This window comes from Hevea brasiliensis, chromosome 3, assembly GCF_030052815.1.
Source record: "Hevea brasiliensis isolate MT/VB/25A 57/8 chromosome 3, ASM3005281v1, whole genome shotgun sequence".
NCBI lineage: Eukaryota > Viridiplantae > Streptophyta > Magnoliopsida > Malpighiales > Euphorbiaceae > Hevea > Hevea brasiliensis.
In genome coordinates this window covers 117,335,255-117,348,403 of record NC_079495.1, presented here as the reverse complement: position 1 = coordinate 117,348,403, position 13,149 = coordinate 117,335,255, and the positions used below count along the sequence as shown (strand labels likewise).

The following is a 13,149-nucleotide window of genomic DNA, read 5'->3' as shown; positions in this document are numbered from 1 at the left end:
GCTTGTTTTGACTGGGCCGCCCGACCGTGGGCTGAGACAGAGGTTGTAGAAGGTTCGGGTCGCCTTGTAACACCCTCACTGTAGCAATTCTGTACATTCTACTGTTCCGGTGACTAGTGTCCGTCCGGACAATTAGAATGTCTGAAAAAATATTTAGACTATAGTGAGGAATCATAAATAACTCAAATATTAATAAGAAAAATTTAGAAAAAATTTTAGAAATAAAATATAACCAAGTTAAATGAGCTGGTGCCCTAGCGATGGGTAACCCAGTGAAAAGTTGCGGTCTTCGCAGCTAGAAGCCCTAAACCCGGGACAAAATTCATGAAATAATTTTTGGAACTCCAGAGAAGAGTCATTGAGGTTTCAATGGCATTAGAATGCCAAGAAAATGCTTAGAAAAATTTTTAGATTGGTACAGACGATTTTGGCTCAATAGGCCAAACGGAGGGCATTTTGGTCATTTCGTCTTCAGAGATGATTTATGGCCGACTTGTCCAGTTAAATAAATAATTATTATGACATAAAATATGAATAAATATTGCTACAAATTAAATTGAAAATGAGTAGAAAAGAAAAGAAAAGAAAATGAGTTAAAATAGACTTATGACATCACTATGATGTCATTAAAAACTCTCCACCCAATCACATTGTGACACATACTTAAAAACCTTATTAAAAGAGATAAACATGGGTAAAATGAGAACCAATTTTGATCATTGTCTTCCTCAACCAGCCACACCACCATGGCCATGAAACTCCTCCATTTCTTCTTTCCTTCTAGCTTGAATTTCTCTCTATTCTTACCCCAAAAACCTTAGGTCCCTTCATTAAAAATTACACCCACACCTTATAGAAGTGTTTGGCTACCAAGAATTGAAGAGAAAGTGAAGTTTAAGTTTGGGAAAATTCTGCTAAAAAGGGGTTAGTGCTATAATCATCCTACTTCTTTTCTTTAAGTGTTATAAGCATGCTAAATCAAGTTAGTATGACATGAAATTGAAGAAAATATCAAGTATATGGGAACTTAAATTTTCAGCAGCTTTGATGTATGAGGGTATGATGAGTTTAATTGATATTAAACTTGCCTAGAAATGGTTTGAGATATGTATGTATGTGATGGATAGGTTGATGGAGTGTGGGTTGCATGGAAGTTGAGTATTGAAGTTAGGGTTTAGAGCAAACTTAGGGTTTTGCTCATGTGTTGGTGAAAGGAAATTCTAATGGTCAATTAGTGACCATTTGGTTGTGTTTGAGTAGGAATTGAAGTGAATTGTGCCATGGGAATTGAGGTTAGAGGTGCTGCCTTGAGTGACCTGCAAGTCTGGATGTGTGTCCAGCATGTTTGGGCAGCTATAACTTGGGTTGTGTAGGTTCAATTGGTGCAAAGCCAATTGAATATGAAATTCGACACATGATGGCACAACTTTGATGAATGAACCCTGTCCAGAAACTAAACTTAGGATGCCTTAAAAATTAACCAAACCCAGGTAGCACCAATTCTGCCTGGGCAAAATGACCAAATAAACAGTGTTCATTCATTTGGTCATAACTCAGTGTAGAAAGGTGCAATTGACTTGAAATTTATATAAATGGAAAGCTTAGACAATTTAGGACAACTTTCATGAAGGACACAACTTCAAATTTTGACCAGAACTTAATGAAATTGCCCACCAAACTCAGGACACCAAAACTGCTAGAATAGATTCTGCCCAGAAATTTTGGGTATTGCCCTATCCGGCCAGTTATGGTATTTAGGCCATAACTTGAGCTACAAAACTCCAAATGGAGTGATTCAAAAAGAGAACTAAATATGACACATAAAGGAACAACTTTCATGAGAGAATTTTATCAAATTCTTACTGTACAAATGACCAATGGAACTACCTTAGTGCTTGAAATCTGAAAATTTTAAATAATCAACACTAAGCTTTGAAATGGTATTGGCAATCAATGCCAACAAAAATAAAATGCAAAATATGGTATCTTGGTGAACTTAAGCTTAACAAATCTATTATGAATTAAAAAGTCAACCTTTGAAGGGAAATAGTCAAGTGAATAGTAACCTCAATAATATGAATGCAAGGGACCAAAACTTAAATTACAAATGATAAGTTATATAAATAGTGTAATGAATAAATGGATCATGTTAATGTATGAATGAGACATTAGTTCTCATTATTGTAGAAAGGAAAAGTACTTTGAGTACAATGGTATAGAAGGATAATTGATGTGAATTACGATCAAATAAATGTATAAAGTATAATTGGAATTTGTCATGAAATAATGAAGTCATAAAATACAATATATTAACATTTAATGGTACTATGTGCCCATGCATTGCCTAGACACGTGTGTCAGATTGGATAGATTGGCATGCTAATAGGGTATAATTTTAGCAGTACTGCAAAAGGCTTTATGGCTATATTCGTGGCTTTATGTCCGTATTCATGGCTTTATGCCCGCACTCATGGCTTTTTAGCCATTCTGACTGCATACGTGGTTGACATTCCGCGTCCCATGGTATGACGGCTCGAGGCACCGCAGTGTCTAGTGCCAATGACTCGTTATCCAATTTAGTCAACCTGTCATAGGTTACTTGGGCAGTGGAATTTATTGAAATAAGTTAAGAATATTAATAACTGAAAATATTAGCAATTAAATAAATAAGTAAGAATATTTAATTATTATGAAAGAATTGTGCACTTTTGAAGAGGAATAAATTAGAACAAAGAATAGTTAATACTAGAAGTATTATATGAAATTAGATTAAATTCCAGAGTATTCAAAGTTTGATCAATTTCTTTTTTTTTTATTGTATATTATTTTCTTGTTATATTATTGCACCACTAAGCAGTAATGCTTAGCGCGATGGATTTGTTTCCTTGCGCAGGTACTGAACGTAAAGCCTAGCGAATATTAAACAGAGATTTTGGAGTTCTGATATACAGAAGTGTCTGAAGTATTCAAGGTTGTCACCTCCTCAGCAATGCATATAGATAGGGCCCATATAGGTCATATTATGTATTTTGTACATTATAATTAGTTATTATTTATAATGTAAACTATGAATTGTATGTTGAAATATAGATTATGGAATTGTAATTAATTTCTATATCATATAAATTATGAATTTATGTAATCAATCTGTAAATCATGTAAATTAATGAAACTTGAGAATTTCTATACATAAATTGTGCATGAATGGAAATGCATGAAAATGAATATGAAATTGATATATATGGATGAGATTTGAAATATGAGATGGTTATGAGAATAATTGATGATATTTTTATTATAAAATATTATTGAAAATTTCAAGCAGGTGAATAGTGAAATACGCCAACTAGAAATAAAATAAGGGAAACTCCGCTGGTTTCTCCTTATAAAAATAATTGATATTAAAAAATAACGAGTTCAAAATTATTAAAGAAATAAAGTAAGATAAGTTAGGGTGCTCCGGCACCGAATGTAGCACGCCTTGCTTGGCTATACTGCAGTCAGGTGAGGGGTGTTACACGCCCGCTAGGCCTTACCACCTCAACTTCTTCCGATGTCCATGAGATATGAACGGAGGGAGGAGTAGCAGCTCTCTGACCATTGGTACCGCTCATTTTCAGAAAACAAAAGTGAGAACCAACCGAGAAAAGATCAAAACCCTTACTGGAGTGTGAATCGGTGCCTGAAAACTTTAGAAAGCGAGAGGGAGTGTTGAAATCTCTAGGGGAAGGTTTGAAAATGACATAAGGAAACAAATGACTAACCTTTCCCCTATTTATACCCGTCTGGGCATTAAATGCTCACGAAGTCCCAAGTGACGCATCGGTTAGCGGGACCGGGCCGCCTCCATGACACGTCACAAGAAGATTCTAAAAACATAGTAAAAAGGTCGGATAAATGAGATTGGTCAACAAAGGTCGTCAGATTGAATAAATTTCCAAACCCATGGATCGGCAAATGGCGATTCATCTAGGGATCAGATCTAGTACATTTATCAGAGATCGGAAAATAACCAATGCAATAATAAAACAAAAACATTCAAGTAAAATTTCATTTCATTTCTAAAAGATCAGATTACATCATTTGGGCTATCTCAAAAGATCAGATTACATCATTTGGGCATTTTCAAAAGATCTGATTACATCATTTGGGCAATCTCAAAAGATCAGATTACATCATTTGGGCGAACTCTCAAAAGCAACACTACATTCTACCTAGCTTAAGACTACTCCGAAGCTTAGAATGCTAGCTTATGTCAAAGCCTAGTCTTGTGGCTGAATCAAAAGATTTGTTCGATCAGAAAGCCAGCCACAAATATTGGATAGATGTGCAGCTCAGATAGGGTGACTATGACTCTTATGATATTGAGCAGAGTCATCACTGATGTCATTGACCAGAACCGAGCTACAGTCGGGACGCCCGATATGGTTGGGAGCCAAATGAACTTCAAGAGGGGGTCACCGACATCAAGATTGAAATTAGCAGTCCTCTTGTCCGAGATCGATCTACCGATTATACCGATGGATCGATTCGAGATCGGCACGGCCGTCACTTTTGACCTTGATCGGTAAATTAGTCCAGTTCTCTCGCTGTCATTAAATGACGTTCTCATGGCTCTCCGATCGTTGGGGTCATAAATTTTCAGGCAAGGGACGAAGAAAATAGTCGGAAAAAGATCAAAATGGCCATCATAATTAGAATTATCATCGGAAAAGCTAGAATTGGGGAAGTAGTGCATCGAAAATAAACTAAAAAAGAAAAAAGTGAAGTGTGAAGGTGATTTCCTATTGCTGCATATATATAGGGCCCTAGCATTTATTGCGAAACTCAAAGCGGGCTCATTGGTAATCGAAGAATTTATCGCTTTGATCGATACAGGTCAGATTGAGTAGGAGGTTGGAAAATAGTGAGATCGGGAAATAAAAAGTACCAGAGGCAAAAAAAGATAGAGATCGGAATAACAATCTTAAGATGGGTCAGTCACAACAAGGTCGGAAGAAACGGGGACGACCAATAGAGATCGGAGAACGCAGAGGGGCTAAATAACTTCCAGTCAGAACCTTCAATTAACTCCCTTCACCGTCAGATTCGAGTTAGTTAAAGCATTGCAGCCATGATCAGATCCTCACCGCTCATCTCATTTGCAAGGACGCCCTCCTAGCCGCCAAACTCCAAACGGTTAAAGCAGCCCTGTACATCTCGATCTACACCGTTGATTATAATTGTAAGGATGAATCTAGAGCCCTCAGATCAAAAGCAGATGACAGATTCGGTGCCTTTTATTCCCAGCCTTTGGATCCATTTCGTAAGGCGAGACCCTTGACCATTGGATTAAGGGAAGAAATGACAGATATTCTAAACGGAATCTCGACCCTCCATTTTGATTCTCTTTAATTATCAGACATCAGATTATGTCCTTATGAATCCAAGCCTTCCGTCTCCCCCTGATAAGATCCTGACCCTTCATTTTGAACACCCATTCCCTATAAATACCTGCATGCAATATTATAGAGGAGAAGGTCGTGATTATCATGGAAAGACTCTGGACTTTGATTCAGTCTTGCTGCTTGTCATTCGGAGCTCTCAAAGTGTTGAGAAACTTTAGAAACCAGTTTTCTGAAGTATTTCATTTGAAAGAGCTCCAAATCCTGTGAATTTCATTTTCAATACCTGTGCACTACCCTATGAACCCATCTTCACTCCGCCCCATTCCCATCACTTTAGTATCTGTGCATTGCCTTCCGAGCTCAACCTCATTCCGCTTTATTCCTATTACCTCGGATAAGCTCAAGCTCTTCGACCGTCTGCTCTTAGCTCTCTAAGATTTGTGGATACCGGAATTAGCTCACCTGCCTCCTCAACTTTCCATAGGTAAGCGTCTAAACTGTTATTTTGTTGAATATCCTTGGTTTGTTTTCTCAAGTTTTCTTTTAAAGTTTTTTTTTTATCCAGTCACACAAAATCTCAGAATAGGTTATCTTAGCCCATAGTTATTTCCTTTGTCTTCTTTTTATTCATTCGTAAATTCCATTTATTGTCACCTCATTTTCATTCCTTTCGAGAGTAGATGTTGGAGTCATTGGTGACTCGTAAATACTCTAAAAGAATATAGGCGGGAGTACTTTAACATGAGAGTTTTTAGTCTGAATAAATGAAAAATGATAAAGGAAAATTGGTGTAACAAAGGTCGAATGAGTCAGAAACAAGATTAGGTCAAACAAACAAGTTATGAGATCGGGCCTTGGAACGAGCCCAGACGATAATACAACAGCTCGGGAATCAAGACGAGTTCGGTTCTCGGACGAGCGATTAAAAAGAGATTGAATGTCGCTAACCAAAGAGTTCTGACAAAGCGATCATGCGGAAGATTGGCAAGGAGTTCAGTCTATCATCCGCCATCTAGTTATAAAGTCCCGTAGGCTAGGAAAAGCTTTACACAGAGGTTTCCTATGTCTTCAGTATTTCAGTCCCATATAAACGGGATCAAGAAAGACCCTTTGCCTGAATCCCCAGTTCAAAGTTCTTATAAAATGCCGTTCTTATCAATATATTAAGAGATCGGGGGAGAGTTCTTACTCGAACTCAGCCTAATTTTTAACGCAATATATTAAGAGATCGGGGGAGAGTTCTTACCCAAACTTAGCCTAATTTTTTAATGCAATATATTAAGTAATCGGGGGAGAGTTCTTACCCAAACTCAGTCTAATTTTTTTAACGCAATATATTAAGAGATCGGGGAAGAGTTCTTATCCAAACTCAGCCTAATTTTCAACGCAATATATTAAGAGATCGGGGTAGAGTTTTTACTCGAATTCTCAGCCAAAATCTTAATAAAATATATAGAGGTCGGGGGAAAGTTCTTACCCGAATTCTCAGCCAAAATCTTAGTAAAATATATAGAGGTCGGGAGAGAGTTCTTACCCGAAATCCTCCGCTTAAATTTTAACAAAATACATTAAGAGATCGGGAGAGAGTTCTTACCAGAATTCTCTTAGCTTAAATTCAAATTAAAATATACTAAGAGATTGGGAGAGAGTTCTTACCCGAGCTTTCAAATTAAATGCTTAATTCACCAAGGGATCGGTAGGAGAGTTCTTCCCAAAGTATCCCGAATATTAGGTTGAGGCTCGATGGAGAGTCCTCCTCAAGGCACTCATGTTTATAGGACAAAAATCCCCCCTGAGAATATCACAACTTCAGTATTCATATTAAGCCCCCTAAATACCTATTACACAACACCTATTCACTAAAGGGTCATCTCATGTACTCGTGTTCTTGGGCAACCCAAAATAGTGAAATATCAAACATTCTTTTTTTTTTTGTACAAAGGATTAACATCATCATTCTAACCCTCAAATGATCAATTTCAATTTATAAATAGCATAACATTAAATCTGCTTACCCTCATTGAGGGACGAGGTGGGGTGCCTAATACCTTCCCCACCTGTATACGGACCCCGAACCTAGAATCTCTATTTTCAAAGTGGTTTTTTTAATTTTTATAAATGGTTTTCTTTAATTTCCCTCAAAATTAAAGTGACGACTCCTCACTTTTCCCACTTCGATGAGAATTGTCCGACGACTACAAAACCCTTGCGACAGCTTGGCGACTCCACTAGGGACTTGTCCTTAACCCTGGTTTAGAGGTCCAAAAAGCATATTTTATTTTGTGCTCATGTAAATTAAAACTGTAATTAGGGGGCTTAACTTATAAATTTCGAAAGTCTTAATATATTGATTATTGTTATTCTCTCTAACCATTTTGCTTATTTTGCTTATCTTATTTATTATAGCAATCTTCGTCCAAGACTCCCTCCATATAGGGAAGAGGTAAATATGTCCCCTCACACGCTGATTATTTACACGATGTCCTCACACACTTCAGCCCTATACCCGGGCTTTCTTACCCTTTTAGAAAATAAGAGGGAGTCATGTAGCGGTATCCGTGGGTTTTACCCTGTTAGTATCCATGAAGGCTTCTGCTCAGATTGGAACTTGTTCCATCTACTGTGATACCCATGGAATTCTCCCGTTAGTATCATGGTGGTAGAATGAGGCCTTGCTGTATACAGTAGGGACAATTTGGGAACCTTTGAGCCTTTAGAACTCGAGCTAAACTATCACATTAGCTGAAAGCCATGGCAAACTACCTCGTAAGATAGAACTATCCAGTTAGATAGTACTTACCCGGTATTAGGACTTTCCCTATTCGTAGGACAAAAGGGACATAATTGCTCTTACTTCACTCCCTCGTTTACTTTTTAATTTTCTTATGTAATTTAAAGATAATTTTGAATTATGTTGATAAGATAATCTGTACACCTTCCTACCTTGATAGGTGTAAAGATATCATCACCTTAATTCAAAATTACCTAAATTTATTCTGTTGACCTACTTTCTACAGGTATTGTAAACTGGTGTCTGTAAAGGGTAAACAGAAACTAAACTTTAAAATGGCATCCTTGAGTCAGTCAACTGAAGGAGTTTCAAGGCAAGAACATAATGCTAAATAATGGTCCAGACTAATTCATTACTCAAAATCCCTACAGATTGATGACATAGGGGCAAATATTTACTCATTACCTCCATTGGATCCAAGGTTGAGGTTAGAATGACTAGTCTTGAAGATTTATCCAGTAGTTGGAAATCACTTCCTGATCACGTCAAAGTAAAGTTTGAGAAAAAGTATGGGAGGATTGTAACTTTGATACGGGTTAGAGTACAAGTTCCTGCATTAAAAGCCATACTATCAACTTGGAATCCCAGGTATAGGGTGTTCTCCTTCAGCAATATTGATACAATTCCCATTATAGAGGAATATAAGGCACTACTAGAAATCCCTTATGTGGCGCAAAATCAGATTTATCTACACCTTGAGCATAGGCAGACTTGGAAACGGTTTGCGCATATACTTGGAATCTCTGCAGAGGAAGCAAAGGCAAAGGAAACCGTCAAGGGAAGCACACATGGGTGGTATTGGACTTACATCAAAAAGCATTTGGATTTGCATATTCAGGACAAGCAATGGGAACAGGTTTCGTTGGCACTAGCTTTGGGAATTTACAGCCTGATCTTGTTTCCTGAGCCTTTGGGAGTTATAACTTACAGCGTCACGGAGTTGTTTTGGGCGGTAGAGAAGCAAAATGTCAACCCAATACCTACCATCCTCGCAGAGACCTTTTTGACTCTAACGTATTGCCGACGACAGGGTAAGGGAACCATCAAGTGTTGTTCCCAATTGCTACATCTTTGGATCCTCAGCCATATCTGTCCTCTGGAAACTAAGGGATTAACCTGGTATCCCGACCAGCCTCTCATCGAAAAGATGACTAAATTGGCAATAAGTCCAAAGAATGAACTACAATGGTGAGAGCAGATTCTAAGCTTCAACAGTCACAACTATTGTTGGAGGAAGTTGTGGACTACGGGCCAGCTCATTTTGTTCAGTACGGGGGATAATCACTTGGTACTTTTGATAGGACTGATCGGGTGCACAAGTTACATCCCAGCTTTGGTAATGAGGCAATTCGGTTCAACCCAGTTCACGCCCAATGTTGAAGGGTTTCATCAAGCTCATTTCTATCATGAACCCGGCAGAGAGAAAGAACTGAAAGCATTTCACAAATCTTGGAAAAAGGTCACCTTGATTGAACGATCGCCTAAAGGGCCAAGCACCACGGAAGATTATCTCAGATGGAGAAAAAGCAGAAACCAGGGATATCAAGTTTTCGAACTAGCAGAGCCTAAGGGAGGCACGCTTCATCAAGAAGTTCTTTCAGAAGAAGTTAGTGCTAAGTTGGTAAGCTCTCTACAGAATTTGAGCGCTGAGAACCAGCAATTGCAAGAACGTATAAGGCAGTTAGAAAACCAACAACAAATGCTGAAAAAGGAGGTAAAAAGGCTCAGGGAAGAAGTGATAGCAGGAAAAGCAGAATTTGAGGGATAGGAAATACAGTGGGAGAAAGAAAAGACCTCGCTTCAAAGCGTAGTGAGAGAGGCAGGAGTCCAAAATGGCAAATTGCAGGAGAAACTGGAATATCAGGAAATACTTATGAAAGAATATAAACAGGAAAGCAAAAAGAAGAAGCTAGAATTGAAAGAGTAGGCACAACTTATTAATGACATTTTGAAAGAATGTGCCAAAAAAAGGAAAGAAAAGGAAAGGCAAGCAACCCTTCATTAAGAGCTGAGAGAAAATATTGACCACTTAGAAAGAATGATAGCACAAGGGAAACAAGAACTGCTGCCAGAATCTGAGTACGCCTTGAAGACATTCAATCCTACCAGACATGAAGAAAGACTCTATGAGTACCTCAAAAGATGTCATTGTATTTTAAAGAGTCTTCCTGAACCTAGACAATAGCAAGAATGCTATGTATGAATAGATTGTTAATGAATTGTTTAAACCATGTTTAGCAAAATATGAATGAATAGTGTAACTCCCGTGAGAACTATCCTCGTTAGGGTTATATGAAAAGACGAATGCGTCATATGGACAAGTATCATAGACACGCATACAATCCCGTCATTCACTGTTGGACTATCGAGTGATGCCATGATAAAGTTGACATAATTCGCCTTCTGCAGGCTCCATTTTGACAGTTATTTGCCACCGTATCCTTTGTCTAGTTAGGATCTTTAACTCTAATAGAATTTAAAACTAATAAAAAACTTTCCATAGGAAATCAACATTGCTCCAAACAAAGCAAACCCGATTGAGCAAGCTGTTCAACCGAAAAGAATTTACTTAACAAGGTCCCGAGCAAAGAAGATAATAGAAGACCAGGAACAAGTGCAGAACCTACAAGGACAAGTTTTAGAATTGAGAGACCAAGTATCAGAGTTGATGAAACTAATGAGGGGGATGTCCCAGAGTAAAGAAACCATTTGACCTACACCAGAACCAAATCTACCAGTACTTCCCCACTCGCAACGACGGTTGATTCCCATCAAGCTTCAACCTCTTTCACCTTCTAGCCCCCTATTCCTGATCCGACAATCACTATCAATCCAACATTCCCAAATAATGACTTACCCGTTTCTTATCATTCAGCTGTCTCAAATGCCGAATTTCACCCTTCCATACCAATCCCTTTAGTTTACCCTGCAACTAATTTCCCGACCAGAGGCATGGCTTATGTAGTAGGGGGTGAAAATAAGGAAAAGGAAAATGAGAAGTTGTCTGCTCTAGAGGAAAGACTAAGAGCTATAGAAGGTTTAAACATGTATGGCTCAATTGATGTATCTTCACTGAGATTAGTACTAGATGTAGTAGTACCACCTAAGTTTAAAGTCCCAAATTTTGACAAGTATACCGGAAATTCAGATCTCCGCATCCATTTGGCCACTTACATAGTGAAAATGTCTACCCTCACAGAAGATAACAGACTTTTAGTCCATTTCTTTCATGAAAGCCTATCCAGGGCAGCCTTACGATGGTGCATACAGCTAGATATGAGTAAACTATGCTCCTGGAAAGATTTGGCTAATGCTTTCCTTAAGCAGTACAAATTCAATTGCGATGTCACCCTGACATGAAGAGACCTTCAAAATCTAGTGCAGAAGAAGGAATATGCACAGAGATGGAGGGAGAAGGCAGTTGAGGTATATCCTCCAATTACTGATAATGAGCTTTGCTCTCTATTCATCGAAACCCTGAAGGCCCCGTATTTTAATTTGATGATCGAAAATATGTCCAATAGCTTTTCTGACATTATCCAGGCCGGCGAAAGGATTGAAGCTAATCTCAGGTTAGGAAGGTTGCAGGAGTTGACTGGAGAAAACTCTGCAAAGAAAACTGCCAATTTCAGGAAAAAGAGAGAAGGTGATGTACACTCTATCACCAGACAAGCTCAACCACCGCTCCCTCAAAATAACTTTCGACCATACCCTCCAATTCAAGGTCCAATGATAGCAAATGTTTTGCCCCCTTTTCCAAATTATCCTCACCCTTGCCCGTAATATCCACCTCAAGCTACTTAACACCCCAAACCGCCTACTCTACCTATTCAGTTAAGACCACCTGCTCCTCAAACCAACCCAAGACCACCAAGGAATTTTGATCCGCCCCTCCCTCTTTCGCTCAGTGAAATCTATCGATACCTATTAGGTATAAATCAGATAGTGCCCATCCCCCTTGACTTGGTTCAGCCACCATATCCTAGGTGGTATGATGCTAATGCTCGATGCGAATATCATGATGGGGTAGTGGGGCATTCAACTGATAATTGTGGAGCTCTTCGGGGAAGGGTACAGGTTCTGATCAGAAATGGATGGTTAAAAATTGAGGGAAATGGCTCCCTTCCCAATGTCACTTCAATCCCATTACCTAATCATAATACAGGCAATGGCGTGAATGTGATAGAACCTTAGGATGAAAGATCAATCTTGGAGGTAAATCAGCTGATTCCGCATTTCAAGGAGATTTTTACAATTGCGGTAAGAGAGGGATATCTATGCCCTCAGGGATTTGGGCCGAGAAGTGATCAGTATAATTCAGGATGCCTCTACCATGGAGGAGCAGCCGATTATGAGTTACACAACTGTGATGAATTCAGGCAGGAAGTTCGGAGAATGCTATCACTCAGAATTTTGAGATGTCAGTGGAGGTCAAGGATAGAGGATGAAGTGAACATAGCCAGGTTTGGCCGAGATACCTCTACCCCCAATCCAAGAATAGTCTTTTCTACTCCCAACACACTAACAGCACCAGTACAACAAATAACGATCATCCGAACTCCGCCTCAACTCCCAGTCACTAATACCAATGCAGTACCTTAGAACTACAACCTCTAAGTATTTACTCAGAGCACATCCAGCAGCACTTCAATTCCTACCCTCAACCATACCTACACTCAACCCATCACCTCTCCTAAGCCATGCTTCGCCCCACATAAGCATTTCAAGATGACCTATACAGGACCCTCCAACAATACTACTCCCCAACCAAACCCAAAACCTATCACAACCAGTAACTCGCTCCCACAAGATCAGGAAGTAGAATTTATAACTAGGAGTGGGAGATGTTATGGAAATGATGAAGCAGAAAAGAAGATGGGGAAAGTAAAAATGGGAGAGTCACAAGAAAATGTGGAGGAAGGGGCTGTAAGGGTTGAGAGAGGGGAACCTAGTTAAAAGAAAGAAGAAGAG

The 13,149-nt window shown here is 38.8% G+C and overlaps 2 protein-coding genes across 2 annotated transcripts; both read left to right on the top strand.

The window, feature by feature from the left end:
* Window positions 1-8,611: 8,611 nt before the first annotated feature.
* Window positions 8,612-9,370, top strand: LOC131178474 (uncharacterized). The gene has a single exon (XM_058143437.1). It carries the CDS (start codon window positions 8,612-8,614, stop codon window positions 9,368-9,370), a length of 759 nt encoding a protein of 252 aa, XP_057999420.1.
* Window positions 9,371-11,130: 1,760 nt separating this feature from the next.
* LOC131178473 (uncharacterized) lies at window positions 11,131-12,780 on the top strand. The gene is made up of 4 exons (XM_058143436.1): window positions 11,131-11,458; window positions 11,558-11,919; window positions 12,013-12,255; window positions 12,373-12,780. The coding sequence occupies exons 1-4, from the start codon at window positions 11,131-11,133 to the stop codon at window positions 12,778-12,780; spliced, it is 1,341 nt and encodes a 446-aa protein (XP_057999419.1).
* Window positions 12,781-13,149: the final 369 nt, after the last annotated feature.

Excerpts from the sequence above, each read along its gene's own strand:
- LOC131178473 (XM_058143436.1), top strand. The coding sequence starts at position 11,131 with ATGGCTTATGTAGTAGGGGGTGAAAATAAGGAAAAGGAAAATGAGAAG. Across the intron at positions 11,459-11,557 it reads GTGCATACAGCTAGATATGA|TGCAGAAGAAGGAATATGCA; the intron begins GTAAACTATGCT and ends TTCAAAATCTAG. Across the intron at positions 11,920-12,012 it reads AAGGTCCAATGATAGCAAAT|TTAAGACCACCTGCTCCTCA; the intron begins GTTTTGCCCCCT and ends CTACCTATTCAG.
- LOC131178474 (XM_058143437.1), top strand. The coding sequence starts at position 8,612 with ATGACTAGTCTTGAAGATTTATCCAGTAGTTGGAAATCACTTCCTGAT.